The sequence below is a fragment of the Macrotis lagotis genome, chromosome 5, assembly GCF_037893015.1.
Source record: "Macrotis lagotis isolate mMagLag1 chromosome 5, bilby.v1.9.chrom.fasta, whole genome shotgun sequence".
NCBI classification, from domain to species: Eukaryota; Metazoa; Chordata; class Mammalia; order Peramelemorphia; family Peramelidae; genus Macrotis; species Macrotis lagotis.
Window position 1 is genome coordinate 219,275,263 of NC_133662.1, and position 18,865 is coordinate 219,294,127.

Sequence of the window (18,865 nt, forward strand, 5' to 3'; positions counted from 1 at the left end):
TAGGCACTTTAATCCAATAGCTACACTGTAAACAAGCCGGAAGCCCCGCCCCTCCCGCTGACGCAACACGTGCCTTTCCCTCTAGAGGAGGCGCCGAGGCGCGGCCGCTTTTCCCAGCATGCTCGGCGGGACGCGGGAATTCGGGGAGGTCAGAGGTTAAGGTTCCCAGCCCAGTCTCGTGTCTCTGTATTAACTTGATTCTTTCCGTGGCCCCTCCCGCTTCTTCCCCGGCTCGGGTGGGCGCGGAGCTCCGCGAGGCGGGAAGGCGCCCCCCCAGCGGGGCTGTCGCGTGCAGATTCCGGGCCCGAGGGGGGTTCGGGAGGGACCCCCCCGTTCGCGGCAGTTGTGGCTGAGGCCCCTCAGGGCCCAGGAAGCTGTGGAGGCGCCGGGATTCGGAGCCTCGAGAGCGGGAGGAACCGGACCAGGACGAGGGCTCGCTTCTTGGGTCGGGGTTGGGGCCTGGTGCGCGCTTTTAAAAAAAAAAAAATAACATTTTAACGTTTCTTGTTTTTATAAAATTAAGAGCGCTCCCTCCCCCCCTCAGCTGCTGAGAATCGCGCAATATTGCACCCCTCCGCGTGCGCCGTCATGCCAACTCCAGCATCATGCCAACGGCAGTCATGCCAACTCCGGAGTACCGGTGCTGAGCCAGCCGCAGCCCGCACCCGGGTCCGGGTGAAGAACTGTGGCCCCAGGGACGAGCGCGGAGTGTGCCCGGGCCCGGCTGCCAGCCCGTGCCCTCTGGTGCAGCGCTGGGCAGGGGCAAGGCTGCCCAGCCTGGGCCAGCAGGGGGGCGGGGCAGCCACACGGGGTGCCATCCTCGGGCACGGCGGCCCTGTGGGCAAAGCACACACCGAGGCGGCCCTCGCCAAGGGAGGGGGAGGCTGTTTCTCAGAGCGAAAGAACGCTTTTTTGGGGGAAGGCGAGTCATTTTCCTAGCATCTCCTCCTCACAAGGTCAGGGAGTTCCTAATTCAGTTTACTTTAGAAATGCACAGAATTTATTGGCTTTCTGCCTCGCATTTCACGGCAATCTCTCCCCATTTAAAACCTGACTCAACTAAGCTGTGTCCACCCAACCCCAAGGTGCAAAGTAGTATTCTTTAGGTTCCCATTGTTGCAGCCCACGATTCCTGTAGAGACCTCCATTCTTTCAGTTTTACTACCCTGTTTGACCTCCAGTCTTTCAGACCTGCTAGGTGCTGGGATGATGCCCTCTGGGCTCTCAAGAAATTTCTCACAGGCTGAGAACTTTTTCCTCACCTTAAGTGGCAGAGTCTGAAAAAAAAGTCAAACCCGGAGCCAAAACCAGTCAGACCCATAGCCAAGCCTTGTGCCGTCAGATCCAGGTCCCTTTCTACCATAGAACCCTTCAACATTGGGCTCCAGGTGAAAAGACAACAGGTCTTGGTGTTTGGAGGAAGGAAATATGTTCATTGGAGGAGCCTGGATTAGAGTGGAAATAACAGCGGCTTTGAAGCAGGAGAGCCTGGGTTCAAACTTGTTACTACCTGTGTTTAAACCTCAACTTCTTCATTTGTAAAATGAGGAAATTAGACTAAAGGAACTCAGGTTTTTTCCCACTTCACAAGCTAGGAGCTTAAAAGTCAGGCTTCAGACATTCTGTGACACAAGTACTTTATATTTGAATAAAGTAAAACACTTTCCAACAGCATGTGACTTTTATTACATTCAAAAAAAAGTCTTTAAATGTTTTTATTCTTTGAAATATTACAAAATCTGTAAACATTTTATACAAATCTTGAGCAATTCTGCTGTCACAGACATACCCATGATCCATAATAGTACTTTACAAAAATAAAATACAACTTGCCCAAGGAATCTTCCTTAGTTTATAGGGCATGAAGTTGGACCCCATCCCTGAGGCAGGGGGGTCTCCTCACAGAGGGACCAACAGGACCCAGCCTGCTATATTTAACTTAGTTTATTTTCCCTCCCACCCTTACACTCACTGTTTTATTAATACTCCTTTTTCCAATCAGATTTCTTTGGGAATAAACAGGAGGGTGAAGTTCTAGAAGGAAACAACTATCATCAGATGTTTAATCTAACAGGGGCCCTGTTGGGATAAGATGCTTGCTATACATTTTATAAGAAACTTAGGGCTAGCTTTCCTCTCTTGGCCCAGATTAGAGGAATTATGTTACACAGCATCAAGCCACTGCATAGTGACTGCTTCAGATTTATACAGGTATGGCTACCTGGTTAGGCTATAAAGGTAAATCCTAATTTGCCAGGAAAACAAAAACAAAAAACAATGCAAGCTCATTGCTTGTGAGAATGGCAATAAATTTATTCTAACAGACTGAAAAGTTTGTTAAGTTTGAATAAATATGTTTGTGCTGGTTAAATATGCATCCAAAATCAGATGGAGATTCCAGAGTCTGAAAACTATAAACACGGGGGTACGAAAGGCCACTTATCACTCCCTCTTTCCAAAGACTAGCACTGCTTTGGGTGCCAAGGGCCCAGACAGGTAAATGATATGACCCCTAGAATGAGATTACATTCCCATGAGGTTCAGCTCTTCTACAGCAAAAACCACAATGTTTAAGGAGAAGCCCATATTTTGTTTAATTCAACTGGGTATGGAGTCCCTTGTCCTGAGGGATAGAAATGTCACAGAATTGAACACTCAAGTGTCTGGAGGAATGGGCAAGATGCGTATCCAAAGAGTGAAAAGTACTGAAAAGTAGAACTTTGCCCACCTGATTGGGATCTCAGCCCCCCCCAAAAAAAATCAGGAAAAAAAACCATGAATATATTTAGCTTGGGCCAATGCCAATCATCCTGGCATTTAAAAGCTGCCATAGAAATCGGTTAAGGACATTTTCCTACCATTCCCACTTAACACCCTAAAATTCAGTATGAGGCTCATGGCTCACCTAACATATTCATTTTAACTGAACATTAACAAGACTTTCTTGAGAAAAATTTCTTAATATTCCAAGCACCAGAGAATGAGCCTAAATATAAGAAGCAGAAATGTTTTCTTTCCAAAACTGGATATGAAGTGAAGACAGGATCGATTCCAAACTGCCCTCAACAATTCTGCCGTGATTCCCAAGGCAGTGTTTGGGTAAAATCTTCAGACTGACTGCTTCCTTGAAGCTTTTAAGCTTTTCCAAGGATTCTGTAGAATCCTAGACAGGACATCCTAGCACCTGGTCCCGGACAGCATTTTTCTGTTCCATTTCAGTTATAGAAACTCAGGTTTTCATTTCTTCTGCAGAAACTTCATTTTATTTCCTAAAAAAGGAGAAGCATAGCATATTCTTAAATCATACTACAGATTATATGACTAATAGTTCTGCCAAGTCTAGAGGTAAGCCTCTCTCCCTAAGTCTTTTCAGTTGATTCTTAGCACCAATTTTAACATTTGCCCAACTAAGGTACAGAATCACAATGTTTAGACCTGAAAGATCCTTGATTAGTGAATTTTTTTTAAGCTATAATTGTTTTTCTTTGTAATTTTATGCTGAAAAGGGATCCATAGGTTTCACCAGATTGTCAAAGGTATCCAAGACAAAAAAAAAATGGTTAACAACCCCAACTTTAGCCTCTATATAGTGTCTACTCTGTGCCAGGTTTTTTAACAAGGCTGTTCTTAGATAAGTCTGTATCTTGGTTTTTATAGAGGAAATCAGGAACCAAAGAAATTAAGTGACTTGAAGTATATTTAAATAGGACAGAGTACAATTAAGGATATGTATGACAAAGCCAAATAAAAATTATTTGAAGGGGTGGGGATAGATGTGATCTGGTATTCTGATTGATCATTTCCATGTGTGCTCTTCCAGAGATGGGAAATAATTAAGAATTGATTCAGAAATCTGAAAATAATATTGTTTAGATTTGGAGACTAAACTAGGATTCATCTAGAAATAAGAATTCCTAATCTCTGCTAGACCTCTTCTATACACCAGTGCTTTAATCCTTTGGTTTGTAAGGTAGGGCAAGAGTAGCTAAGTAAGTGGCTCCAGAGAATCAACTTGGGAAGGGATCAATTAATCCAAGCTTGAGAGGGAAAAATTCACATCACAACTATTTAGATGGTTTTTCTACTCTGGGTCTTGGGAATTAAGGAATTGTCTCAACAGGATGACAGTCATCAGCATGTTTTTTCCTAGGTTATTAACATAGACATGTTATGCATCTCGATATCTTTGGATTTTGGCATCATGAAAGTTTTCTTATCCACTCTTAATATAAAAATAAAAGCTCACCAAGACTTCGAAGAATCTTGTTCACCCCACTGGGTTCAGACTCTGGAATTTCTTCCAAGTACTGAAAGGCCCGGACTTCAAATAGGCCTATGAGGAAAATTAAAATTGTTAAAACTAATTTAAATTCAAATACTGAACTAATGCAAAAGAACTTACCATTATTTGGATAAGTTAGATAATTAAAAATTAGGCTTCCCTTGGAGCAAAATGAACCTCATACCATACAACTTCAGCTTTGGACTAACACAGGAATTAGCCATGAGCTTCTCTACTATTGTGGTTTAAATATTTTCACATTTCATAAATAGCTGTGCCAGAAAGTTTAATTATCTTTCTAGTAATGAACCTTTCTCAATTTCACTAGACTAGTTCCTTTAGATTAGAGCTATGCAGGATAATTATGACCTAGCTGCACTAAAAGTTGTATCTGCTAGGGATTACAGTCTGCTGGCATACCCTTCAAGATCCTTGACATTCCATGCTAAGATGGGGTAGGAGAGATGGATCTATATCTCTGTAGAAGATTTATGAGAAAACATGGACAAAAATCTCACCCTAAGTGTTATCTGTTGATTTCTTAGCACAGCAATTTTAACATTTGCCCCACCTGAAAGATTCTTGATTAATGAAATGGAATGGAAGTGGAAAGGAATGGATCGTTGGTGGAAGGAATACCCTTGTTGGAATATTTTTTAAAAACAGTGATCTATCTTTCACCAACACAGATCATGATTCCTACACATTTAATAAATGATTTTCAGGAGCTGTTGACCAAAAGAATTAATCACATGGTAACTAGTATTGAAGTAATGAGCCTTGGGGACAGGTAGGTAGTACAGTGTTTAAGAGTGCTGGGTCTGGAGTCACAAAGACTTTTCCAGAGTTCATATCTGACCTTGGACTCTTGCTAGCTGTATGACCCTGAGAGTCACTTAATCCTATTTACCTCAGTTTCCATTAAAGCTAAAATGGAAAAGTTAAGGCAAACTATGCTAAGAAAACTCCAAATGGGTCAGAAAGAGTTGAGCATGGGGTCGGCTAGGTGGCACAGTGGATAGAGCACCGGCCCTGGAGTCAGGAGGACCTGAGTTCAAATCCGGCCTCAGACACTTAATAATGACCTAGCTGTGTGGCCTTGGGCAAGCCACTTAACCCCGTTTGCCTTGCAAAAAAACCTAAAAAAAAAAAAGATTTGGGCGTGACTGAAATGACTAAAATAACAAGTTTCTCTGAACTCAGCTCAACTAAATCTCACAGGACATTGCTCCGTGAGGTCTGTATTCAAACCTTTTAAATAAGACAAAGTAAGACTCATCAAGGATTTCAAATGCACTAACGATGGGGCTTTACTTGAAGAGACCAACCTTTGACCCCACTTTTTCGAAGTTCTCTGTCCTGGATGAAGCCAGCAAACATCTGCGTCTCCATGAACAGATCCAAGAAGTGACGCACACTCCGAGAGGTGTGAGACTTTCGAAATGGCTCCCTCTGGAACACGCGTTCTCCTCGTTCTGTCACAGTCATGTTCAAAGAATAATGTCCCACAAGCTCCACAAAGAATCTGACAAAAGCTTCAGATACCAGGGTGTTGAGCGTCACATCTTCTGCAAGATATAAAGTGGGTTTTCTTTGTATGTGTGTACGTACGTACTATTTGGGTACAGAATAGTCCCTGGTCGGGAGTAGGTAGTATATAGGTCCTACTAAGAAGTAGTTATTAGAACTGGGAGCAAGCTGTATGAGTTCTAATTTCCCTGTACCAAATCTAGAAGAGATACTTGGAACAAGTATACCCACTGCTTTATCTCCCAAAAGTTTTGTTGTTGAATCTTACAAACCATCACCCCTAGGACTGCTCTTTGAAGTCATCAACGACTGAACCAAATCTAAGGAAATTTTTATGGTGCTCATCTGTACTTCACCACACTGTCGATCATCTTTTTTGTTTGTTTTTGCAAGACAGTGGGGTTAAGTGACTTGCCCAAGGTCACACAGCTAGGTAATTAAGTGTTTGAGGCTGGATTTGAACTCAGGTACTCCCGACTCCAGGGCCAGTGCTCTATCCACCCTATCACCTAGCTGCCCCTCCCCATTATTTTAAAGGATTAAATGTCAAAAGGTCAAAGTAATTGTCATGAGCCCTTTGCTTTTCTATCTATTATGGTAAAAATTTTTTAAAAATCTACTAGATTATATGCCACTGAGGGAGGGAATGAAGTAAATCTTAGTCATCTTTATATACTCCTCAGTGGCTTTGCACCAACAGATGATCACCCGGAGCTCCAGGCCCTCCCACAGTTTATCTATTCAGTTCTGGTCTCTACTCTGGAGTTGAGTGGTCTTTATTATCTGGCTGACCTTAGACCACTTCCCATTCCATGAGCAACCCAGCAGAACGCCATCCCTTACCTGCTTCTTCACCTCTTGCTCTGAGTCAGTCAATAAACAAGCATTTATTAAGAGCTTGCTCTATAACAGGCACCAAGAGAAGTGCTGAAGATACTATGAAAGGTCACAATACGAAGGGCTCACAGCGGAGAAAACACACAAACATCACCACAAAAACACTACGTACACATCTGAGGAACTGGAGAAAACGTCACAGTGAAGGCTTTAACAGAATTAAGAGGGAACAGGAAAAGATTTTTCTTTGAAAAGATGGGATCTTAGCTAGGGCTTAAGAAAATCCAGGAGGCAGTCGAGGGAGGAGAGCTTTTTGGGAATGTGAATAGCTAGAAAAAACGGCTCAAGTTGGAGGATTGCATGTCTCTAAGAAGAGGCCAGTGTCACTAATGAATGAATGGGGGAATGTGAGGAAAGTGTAAGAAGACTGGAGGGATAGGTGGGGGGCTGGGTCATAAAGGGCTTTGAATCTAATAGTGGGTCTCCTGTTGAACCTACTCTTTAGGAAGATCTGATTTCACAACTGAGTGGAGGATGGAAAGGAGTGGCGAGAGGCTTGAGGCAGGGAGAGCAATCAGTGAGCTATCCCAATACTCCAGGCAGGAGGCATTGAGGGTCTGAGCCAAGATGGTACCAGGATCAAATGAGAGAAGAGGTCATGGATGAGAGATATTGTAAAGGTAGAATCAACAGAATTTGGCAGCAAATTAGATCCTGGATGGAGAAGTCGAGGAATGCGCTGAAATTTAGTTAGCTTGGGTGACTGAGAATATGATGGTGCCTTGGACAGCAACAGGAAGCAATCATCAAATTACCATCCTTATTGGAAAGGGTCTGACAATCTACTCTTCTGTGCCTCCTTTAACAGTTCCTCTTTTGGAGAAGCTAGGTGGTGCAGTAGATAAAGCACCAGCCCTGGAGTCAGGAGTACCTGGGTTCAAATCCCGTCTCAGACACTTAATAATTACCTAGCTGTGTGGCCTTGGGCAAGCCACTTAACCCCATTTTCCTTGCAAAAAACCTAAAAAACAAACAAACAAAAAAAAAACAGTTCCTCTTTCCTGGCCACCCACCACCCTCTCTATATGTTCTATTTTCCTATTTTAAATTACTATATTAAAATGTAAGCTCCTTAAGAGCTAGAATCGTCTCACTCTTCTATTTGTATCCTCAGGATCTAGCCCAGTGCTGAGTCAATAGTAGTCTTTTAATAAATGGTTGCTTGATTGTTGAATAAATAGGATGCATTCCTCACTCCTATTCACTGACCTAAATCCTAAACTTTAAAGACAAGTTCAATTCCTTGCCGGCTCTAGAGAAGCCTCCCTTGATTATACAGTCCACTTTGACAGATTCCTTCTCTGAATTTCTTTTATCCTGTAAGCCTACCCCTTAATTAGGCACTAAGTTTTTTTGCTACTTCATATTCTCCAATTGTTTCATAAAATATACATTTTTTTTATTTCATTTTTCAGCTTGACAGTAACTTTTTTTTGGGGGGGGGGGGCAAGGCAATGTGATTAAGTGACTTGCCCAAGGTCACATAACAGGGTAATATATTAAGTGCCTGGGGTCGAATTTGAACACAAGTCCTCCTGACTCCAGGGCCAGTGCTCTATCCACTTCACCACCTAGCTGTCCTTGACAGTAACTTCTTTAGTGACATGGCCTCTGCTTTCTTTTTGGATCCTCTGACATGTTGAACAGAATGCATGAGTTTGATTAAGTAAGCACTAACTAATAACCAGTTAACTTGGAGTCACAGAATCATATGATTCCATCAACACACTTTCTTGTACCTTGTGGAGAACTCTGTTCTTGAGCCAGGATTTCATTTCGTTCTTCCAAAATCTGTACTAGAGCAGCCTGGAGTTTTGGTGGTAGAATTTCATCTTCATCAGAAACCTAAAAAGCCAACAAAGGATTGTGCATGGATTTATAGATCACTACTATATCCAGAAAAAACAACTTTTTTTTATTCTTTGTTGTGTGGAAAACTATTTCCTAACCCAAGCAGATTTAAGACCGAAATATTACAAAAGAATCACTAATATCACTAACACCTAGTAACATTGCTTAGTTTTTACTTAATAAATAAGCTTCCACCCACAATTCTCATGATCTCTTCTGATCTGATAAGAAAGATGTCCTCCAAATGAATGATGCTAAACTCTGAAATGTTGGTTGGTTTTGATATTGAGCCAGACCTTTTAAGTAATACTCTGACTTTTTTTTTCTGAAATTTTTATGCACTGTCAGAAACCTACACCCTGACACAAATTATGTGATGCTTGGGAGGCTGATGTTAATTCATCTGAACTTAGAGAAAGGCAGTGCAAGGAGCAGCTCCCTTCTTGAAGGTGGGATTTACACTGAGGCTTTTTCTTTCTCCATTTTGTCAAACTAGCTTTGTATGATGGGCCATAACTCTTAAGGTTACTCATTGTAAATAAAACTGAGTATGTGGGGGAGCTCAAAGTCAGTTCCTCTAAGAAAATTAGTTTTCCTGTAAAAGATCTATTGCAAGCTGTCTCCCCAAACATTATTATGTAATCTCCTTCTGTGTCACTCACCTCCTGCAAGAACTTGTCTGCACAGAGATCAACAATCAGCACCTATTGGAGAAAGGTGTCAGGCAGGTTAAACTGGAGTCATTCAGATAAAATTTGCTGAATCAAGGAGAGGATTGTGGTTTTTACAAACAGTGGGAACAGTTTTCATGAAAGTGACTCAAAGTTCTAGCCTATTTAAAAGTCAACTCAGGGTGTATATATATATATATATATATATATATATATATATATATATATATATATATATATATATATATATATATATGTATATATATCTTGGGTTTTGAGACTGTTTCCTTTTCAACAAGCCATCCTATTCATTTAACAAAAGAACATAACATGATGTGATACTTACCTCTATTATGATATTCTTAGACTGGTATGATTTCTTTTTCAATTTTGGGGGGAATATATTACAAATTTTTACATGTTTTGAACATTATCATTTCCCTCCACCTTACCTCTTCAATGGGCAGATCCTGGAGCAATGGCAAGGAGCAGGACAGGATGCCAATAAGAAACGGGGTGGGTGAGCATACAATGTCAATCATGGAGACTGGCAAGACTGGGATGTAGGTATGCTGCCATGTGAAGGGATACAGCGTGGCTACCACGGCATGGCCACATTTAGACAAAGTGCTAGTTGGAGGAGAAAATACAGTGTCACACAGAGAGATGCATGGAGGCCCAGGCTAGTATGACATAAAAAGAGAAGTTACAGTTGATTTCTTATTCTCATAGATCCACTCCAGATTTTTTATTTTTAACTATGAATTAAATTCAATTATACTTAATTTAAATAAATTCAATTTGTAATGGAATTCTTAATTTTAATTATAAATTAAATTCAAAATTAGTTTTATTTTAAGTTTTAGAGTCTATTGTTAAACCTGAAATGCATTTTACATGTATTGAACATGATCATTTCCCTCCACCCTCCCTCTTCAATGGGCAGATCTGGAACAATGGTAAGGAACAGGACAGGATGCCAATAAGGAACAAGGTGGGTGAGCATACAATGTCAATCACAGCATGCAAACTAATTTAATTTCCCTAAGCAAAACCAATTAGAAAGCCATGTCTACTGCAAAAAAAAAAAAAAGATTGTCAAAGCCAAACCTAAATGACTTCCGGATTGTTTGTTGTTTGGATCACCTCAAATAATTAATTACTTGTCTAATTTTCTTTTAATAAGATGACCAAATTTAAGAAAAAGAATAAAGTAAAAAAGAAGTGTAAAGTTGACTATTATCTTAATTTCCTACCTCAAATTGTTGGCAACAAATATAACCCTTCGTTCCAAAAGGAGTGAGGCACAGACTCTGATGAGATGACATACACTTAGGCATTTGAACAGACACCCAAAATCAACATGTTCAAGCCGAGAATCCAATGGTCGGCAGAGTTCAATTGACTGCAAAAACAAGAAGATGTTAAAAGATGCAAAAACATCCTAATTTTAACATATCTACATCTACTAATAAGTCTCTCACAAGGTTTCCTGCCTTCTTAACCTCACAATCCACTTCTTTATGTTCCTGCTCTAAAAACCATCTCTTTTATCTGACAAAAAGGAGGTCTCTTTATAATTTTCATTTTCTGTATTAAATCAATACATTATTTTAAAACCTATAGAAATCCGGCACAGTACAACTGCTCTCTTGGGTCTAGGATTATGTTAACTCAGTATAGGCATTTGGCCACTCAAATCAATATCCTGTATCACTTTTCTTTTCTGGATCTCAGAAAAAGTCATCTTACACTTTTTGCCTCCACTTTCTCACTCAGCTTCTCAACCACTTGTGACATGATTTCCAGTTCTATCACTACACTGAATTCACTGTCTCCAACTTAACAAATACCTGATAAATCTGAGAGCCTTTTCTCAATGTTCATTCTTCTTGATCTCTAACTTTGAGTAGTTAACCATCTCTTCCTTCCCAGGCACTCTCCTTCCCCAAATTCCAAAACATTGCTTTCTTTTAGTTCTTACCTGTCAGATCATTTCTCCTCAGTCCTCTTTGCTTTATCAATACACCATCAATATACTAAACCTAAACAGTATGTTCTCCAAAGCTCTGAGACTCTTTTTCCTCCATCTTCCCCAGTGACTTTATCCAGTTATATGGATATTTAATGTCACTTCCACATTGAAGATCTCTGTATATCCAGCCCTCATTTCTCTCCTGAACTCCAGTCCCACAATATTCTCCTTCTAATTATCACTTGCCTAATAGTTTTCACAAATTCAAAATTAATATTATTCTATATAATTTTCTCATCCATCCTCACAACCATCTTATGATATAGGTCATCCTACATATACAAGCTGTTTTATACAAATAAACACACAATGTTAAATCTTAGTGATATATAATGGAATTCTGATAGAAATAATCTGGAACATGTTATTAATTTATATTTTATATTATCTAGATTTTTTGCACAGGAGAATAAAATAACTTTTTGTTATTTAATAAAATACTGAAATTTAAGCTTATCTTCCATAGACTCACTGACAGCAGCTTTGGGATAACACAAGAAGCAGACAAAATGATGAGAAGGATATTACCTCATCCTCTTCCTACCTACTTTTGATTTCTTCTGCTGGATCTCTACATCCTGTAAAATTTGGAGATTATAAATATCTGGTATGGCAACATCCTTTTAAGAAAATTGTTCATAAATATTTTTGGATCAGTGCTACTATGTTCAGGCAATAGTTTTGTATATAATGATACTCTGGTTCCACTAGAGTTTATTTGCTGAATTCTCAAGGTTATTTTAAGGTCTGCATTTGGAGCATAGGGATTTACCATCTGTTACTTTATGAAAGATGATGAACTTCTGATGTATAATTATAGCCATAAGATCATATGTTATTAGGCATTTGGCAGGTGGTAAGTTTAGCAACCTGTAATGATGTACTGCATTATTTTTTTTTTACCATTTACTTGCAAAATATCAGTAAGTCAGGACTCATTAAAGATAATATTTCTATAATTTCTGCTGGTGATAACTTGATCTTGAACTACCATCATAAACCCCTCCATTTTCATTTTTAAAACATGCATGATCATGATAGCTATTTTTTCCATTCTTTGTTGACATATTTTAGTTACATTCATGTGGTTGTTATCTATAAAGGGACTTTTGATTCCACATGTGAATTTTAGCAATTTAATAAATTCCATCTGGAGGTAAATCTCTTTCAGTTTTATCTCACAAATTCAGAGATATGTACCTTTGTCAGCCTTTATTCTTTTGTTCAGTAAAGTAATATTTATTCCAGTATTCCAGAAGTGTTTCTGTAAATTTTTAACCCATTTATCATGTGCTCTGAGAAAAATCTATTCATCCTCTTCCTTTTTTAAAGAACTGTTGCTCAATCTGTGATGAAGGGCTCTGTGTTTCATTAATATCAGATGTGTTTTTGTGAAAATATTTTCCAGTTCTATTATGGTCCATTTTACACTCCCCAAAAGTATATGTTTGAATAGTTATTTTGGGTTTATTAGTTGATTTAAACATATTCTCCTCATTAAGCATTTCTTTCAAGTTGCCAGTATTTTAAAATGCACAGCTTTCTCCTTGTTAGCTTATCATTATCATTTTACTTTTTCTCACAATTCAGTGTTCTTTCATAGTTCCCTGTTTCTTTTGAGGTTACTACCATTCTGCTAAATGTTACTCTTTCAACCATCCTTGTCTCTTCTCAATCCCTCATATTTTATCTATTATTACGTTCTGTGGATTCTCCTGTTACAATATCTTTTACATCCAAATCCAAACTCAAATGAGCACCATTCTGCTTCAGGGCCTCATCATCTCTCACCTGGAAAATTTTAATTATCATCTAACTGTTGTCTCTGCTTTGCATATCTACTCTCTCTCCGATCCATCCTCCACATCTGTCATTATAATGTTCCTAAATAGAGGATGGATCTGATCACTCTACATGTCTACTAAGAAATCATCAGGCACTCCAGAAACTTTGTCACTTGGCATTTAAAGCCCTTCAGGATCTGGCTCTCTCCCATTTTTCTGGACTCATTTCCCATTGCTCCCCAGCATGGGCTTCTCTCTCCAGGCCCAGGACTCTGCTCCAGCTCCCCCAGGCTCTATTGCTCTGTGGGCTCCTTTCCATGGCTGTGGTTTTCCTTTAACACTTAACATGGTGCTGATTCACATGTGAAGCCCTGGGTGGAGCCAGGATGCCCAGAGCGCTGGGCTGGGCCTCACTGGGTCATGCTGGGCAAATCCCTTCAACTCTCTCTGCCTCAGTTTCTTCATCTGCAAACTGGGGATAACAACAAGTGCCTGCCTCTCAGGGTTGTGGTGAAGATCAGGTGAGGGTGGTACTTGTGACAAGTAGGAAGACCAGACCAATACTTCTTCCCACCCCACCCCACTTTAATAAATTAATATTATTCCCTGGTTTTTAATTCTCTTCTAATTATTATATATTTATGAGTGAATGTTTTTATTCTTCAGTAGATAGAATGTGAGTTCTTAAAAGACAAGGACTGTTTGTGTTTTATCTTCCTGTCACCTCACAGGCCCTGGCCATAGCTTAAGGATCAGGTGGCTCTTGTCCTTCCTTCTCAGAGAGGCCTAAAGTGACATCACTATGACAGAGACGAGTCACAATGTGCCCTACTGCAGCTTATCAGAGCCATGGGAACTGGAGTGCTTCATACAGGTCGGGCACAAAGTAGGCTGGGTACACAGTCAGAGGGATTTCCTAAATTTGTGCATCTTGTGTTTCTTTTCAGCTGCTTCCATTCTGCCTTGCTCATGGAGCGTCATCCCTCCTCTGATGAGTGCATGCCACGCTGGGCAGTCCTGTGCTCCCATGTCACACAATGAACTCCAAAGTTCTTAGGAGAAACCCTGGGAGTTGGTGCTTAATTACAAATATATTGAATTGAATTTCAGTAGTCTATGGGAGTAATCCATATTTTCTACTTTCTTAGAATGGGGAGAGAGAACAACTATGACTTGCAACATCTAGGAATTCTGCCTACAAGCAGCTACTCTCTCCTGGGCTATCTTCTCACCTCCTTCCATACTAAATCACTTGGTAATGAGCTGTCATGGATACAGCAATTATCTCATTTCTATTAAGAAGATTTTCTATTCATATGGTACAATTAGATGAATAGAGTGCTCGGCCTAGAGACTGTAAGGCTTGAATTCAGATTTGCTTTAGACACTTACTAGCTGTGTGACCCTGTTTGCCTCAGTTTGCTTAACTAAAAAATGGCTCCTACCTCAAAAAGTTAATGTAAGGATCGAATGTAAGGAATTTGTAAAATTCCTAGCTCAAAGAAGGAACTATGTAATGCTTACCTTCTATCCTCCACCCCTTCTTAGCTATTTATCCAATTCTAAATTCTTTCCTAACTTTTGATCTCAATTCTCCAACTGCCTACTAGATATCTCAAACTGAATGTCAGAAGGTATCTCAAAACTCAAAATTCAAAACAGAACTCTTTCTCTTTTTTTCTAAAGATAATTTTATTTCTATAAACAGGATTTTAAACTATCATCACAAAGGTCTGAAAGATGGTTTCAAAATCAGGGAAAATAAAAATAAACAATAAATGTTTTTGTTATTTTATCAGCATAATTTTCTATCACTTAGCTTGGTGTTTGAAATTTCAAGACATCAAACTACTGCCTTTGAACAAAGGTCCAATACCATTCCCCAGGGATTCTCTCTCATAAATTTCTCAGAATTTTAAGCCAAGCCTTTTTAAGTTCTGTAAGTCTCTACCACAGGCTTTAGAATGGAGAAAAAAAGATGAGTTTATCGTGCACTCCTATGGGTCACTTAGAATACAGAACTTCTTTTCTTGCAATCAGTAGAGCTCAATCTGTATCATTCACCTCAATGCAGATAGGATGTATTTTCCAGTCTTGTTTTTTTTTTTGTAGAAAGCTTTCAACTGGATGTTTATTTCCCAGTGAACATAACAGTTCCAGTTGAGAATTTCCAAGTTTCACAAAAACAACAGAGATACTGCTATTGCAGGAAGAAGAACCACCTCACCCTAGGCCCCCAGCATAATTTTTTATAAAAAGACTTGGCCATTTTTACAGCAGCTCCTTGATTTAGTCAGTGTAAAGTCTCCAGAGTGCCCAGGACTTCTTGAGACAAAGGCAATGGTCAAGACAAAGAGGGAGAATTTGCAGGTTGGGGACCTCTGCAGCAGCTGCCACTGCTCACATCTCCTCAAACATGTTCTATATTGTTACATTAGAAAAGAACATCTTTGCTGAAGTATTTTTCAAATCATGGGACTTTTCCATCCAACATACAACTGAAAACTTCCCCATGTGTTGTCTCTCCCATTAAAATGTAACCTTGAAAGAGAGACTCACTTATTCTTTCTTTTATATCCCACTGCTTATGATATGGTAAACCCTTAATAATGCTTCATTTATTCATTTAAATGAGTCATTCATCTTTCCTTCCCTTTATTCTAACTTCCCTATTACTGTAAGTGATACATACCCCCATCCTCCCAATCACACCGAGTCATAACTGAAGCTTCATCCTCTACTCCTCACATTGGACATGAAGTTTGAGAATCTCATGTCCAATCTATTGCTAAGACCTGGCATTAACTTTGTAACTTCTTTCATCTGTGTTACCTTATCTCCTCAATGCTGCCACCACCCCGGTTGCAGGCCTTTCTCACCTTATACATGAAAGACGTCTGCCTGGTTTCCTGGCCTCAATTCTCTCTCTTCTCCAGTCCATTCACTTAACTTACAAAGTGATCTTTCTAAGCACAGGTCTGATCATGGTAGATTATTAGGTAAATTCAGTAGGTACTTATTGCATCCAGGATCAAATATAAAAGCCTGTTTGATTTCTAAAGCTCTCTGTAACCTGGTCCCTTCCTTCCTTTCCAGTCTTCTTATGCCTTACATCTCTCCATCTCCTCTGTGATGCAGCGACACTCACCTCCTTGCTATCTCTTGCATAGGACCCTCTATCCCGATTCCAGATCATTGGCTGCTGCCCATGCACTCTCCCTCATCTAAAATCTCTCTTTCTGTGAGCAGCCTTTCCTATCCAGAGATTATCTTTAATTTATCATATATATATATATATATATATATGTATATATATATATAATATACATGCTATTTGCATGTTATCTTCCCCATTATACATGTGAGCTCTTTGAGGACAGAAAAGCACTCCCCCCACCCCTTTCTTTGTATCTCTTAGCACATAGAACAGGGACTGGCCCTTAGTAGAACCTTAATAATTGCTTTTTGATTTATCACATTCTCCAGGACCAACCAACTCACCCCATCACCAGCTCCTGGGAGGTAGCTCTTGACAGTGATAGTACGTCCAGGGGCTGGGAAAGGTGCTTCCATGACACTCCGCATGAAAGGATGTACAAGTGCTGGAGACATTTCTCGTCTCTTCTCCACTTCATCCAGAATCTGTAGGAAAAAAATCATTCAGTTGCTGTCCCTGCAGAGTTAATTGCCCTTTTCCATAATAGTCCCATGTGAGAAAGAGATCCCAGAATTGCCAGCTCCTCTATATGCAACACACATTACCCAACCCCAAATCTGAAATCATAAATATCAAATAAGCTCCCCCAACCACCAAAGTATTATATTCCAGTCATCTCCTTGGAACAGAAACACATTTATCTTTATCATTCTAGTGGAAAGATGGGGATTGATTCAATTAACCAATCACCTTACCTCACTTAAAGTAACTACCTTAATCAGTTCAAATCTATGTCTTGAATCAATTACTCAAAAAAGATTCAACTTTCAAATGCCCTTAATCAATGTGGAAGGAATGAAAGTCATTTGTTGAAATGAAATGACACTGCAGAAGAAGTATATCAGGGTTGGCCGAAGAGACTCAGTCAGCTCTATGTGTGTTACAGACAAAGATGAAGCCAGTTCTGAAGTGAGCATCTGAATGTCAAACATTCTAGTAAAAAACATTTCAGCCAAGTTCTGTCTTAAACAGAAGATGATATTGTGAACTTTCAAAGGTGAGAAGATTTGGACTCCTCATGCATACCAGCAGTGTCTCTGAAACAACTGATAGTAGTACCTCCAAAAGGAGCTGAGCAAAAATTAGATGCTGAGGAAAAGCAAATTCAGGATTCTGCAAGGAGCCCAACAGAAAGCTACACCACATCTAAGAGGAACATAAGATCTGACAAAGAGAAGAAAATAACTTCTACCAACTAACAACTATGACTTATCCCCCTGCTACATATGCTGTTTAAGTATGAGCACACTTTTTCCTGAATGCTCTGTGGATTTATAGGAAAGTAGCCCCTAGTTTGAGGAGATCGTTGTTGTATCATGTTTTTTTTTCTATTCCACTTAAGTAAATAACCTATTTTTAAAAGCTAAATAAATTTTACTAAATATTAACTGATAATCAATGGGCAACACACACCAGTGAGAACTCATAGGAATCACACTAAGAAAAGCCACCGCACTCCTCAAGGTTATCCCTGGAATAATGAAGAAGAATCTGCCACATTTGGGGGATTCAGCCTGCTAGTGATAGTGAATTTGGGGAGCAGGGGCCCTGGAGCCTATATTGCACCAGAATAATATTAGTAACAGTAATAACATTAAAAATAGGGCAGCTAGGTGGAGTAGTGGATAAAGCACCAGCCCTGGAGTCAGGAGTACCTGGGTTCAAATCTGGTTTCAGACACTTAATAATTACCTAACTGTGTGGCCTTGGGCAAGCCACTTAACCCCGTTTGCCTTGCAAAAAAAAAGATAACATTAAAAATAGTTCAAAATTTTGTAAGATGTTGAGGTTTACAAAGCACTTTCCCCACACATCACTGTGAAAAAGAAAATATAAGTTTTATTCCTATTTTTCTAGGTAGTGAAACTAAGGCTCAGAGAGCTTAAAATGACTTGCCTATGATCACAAAGATGTTAATTTTTAGGACTTCAGTCCAAGTCTCCTGAATCTTAATCAGCAATAATAGCTAGCATGTAGAGTGCTTTAAAGTTTGCATTGTGCTTTATAAATATTTTTTTCATTTTATCCTTACAAATGGTGGTGAAAGATAGCTGCTACTCTTTATCCCCATTTTACAGATGAGGAAACTGAGGCAAAGAGTTTAAGTAACTTGCCCAGTGTCACATATCTAGGACCACATGCATCCCCTACAGCAAGGGTATGTGAGCTTTTTGTGAGGAGTAGCTACTTTTCCTTGAAGCTGAGATTACTTGGTAGAAGTGGAGAGAGTAAGGTTCTGAAATGGATATTCTTGGAGAATTGCCTCTGAGCACTGACAAGTAAAATGTCTTGTCCAATGCCACACAGTCAGTAATGTATCAGAGGTGGTGCCTGAACCCAGGTCTGACCCCAGGAACTATTTCTTTTTTTTATTTTTGGTTTTTGCAAGATAGTAGGGTTAAGTGACTTGCCCAAGATCACACAGCTAGGTAATTATGAAGTATCTGAGGCTGGATTTGAACTCAGGTCCTCCTGACTCCAGGACCAGTATTCTATCCACTGAGCCATTTAGCTGTGTGGTCCCCCCACCCTACTCTTGATCCACTATTCTATGCTAAAATTTAATATGTACAAATACAAAGTCCTTTTGTGGTGGTT

General features: G+C 39.7%; 1 protein-coding gene across 2 annotated transcripts in view; it reads right to left on the minus strand.

Annotated features, from left to right (window-relative positions):
• Positions 1-874: 874 nt before the first annotated feature.
• Positions 875-18,865, minus strand: part of DENND2C (DENN domain containing 2C) — an 80,958-nt gene continuing 62,967 nt past the window's right edge. For both annotated transcript variants that reach the window (XM_074188493.1, XM_074188494.1), the window contains exons 12-19: positions 16,552-16,692; positions 10,488-10,636; positions 9,684-9,861; positions 9,223-9,264; positions 8,449-8,554; positions 5,611-5,850; positions 4,247-4,333; positions 875-3,269 (exon numbers count right to left, since the gene is read on the minus strand). In XM_074188493.1, coding sequence (XP_074044594.1) covers positions 3,238-3,269; positions 4,247-4,333; positions 5,611-5,850; positions 8,449-8,554; positions 9,223-9,264; positions 9,684-9,861; positions 10,488-10,636; positions 16,552-16,692 — 975 coding nt within the window. In that variant the 3' untranslated portion in view covers positions 875-3,237. The remainder of the gene's footprint in view (positions 3,270-4,246; positions 4,334-5,610; positions 5,851-8,448; positions 8,555-9,222; positions 9,265-9,683; positions 9,862-10,487; positions 10,637-16,551; positions 16,693-18,865) is intronic.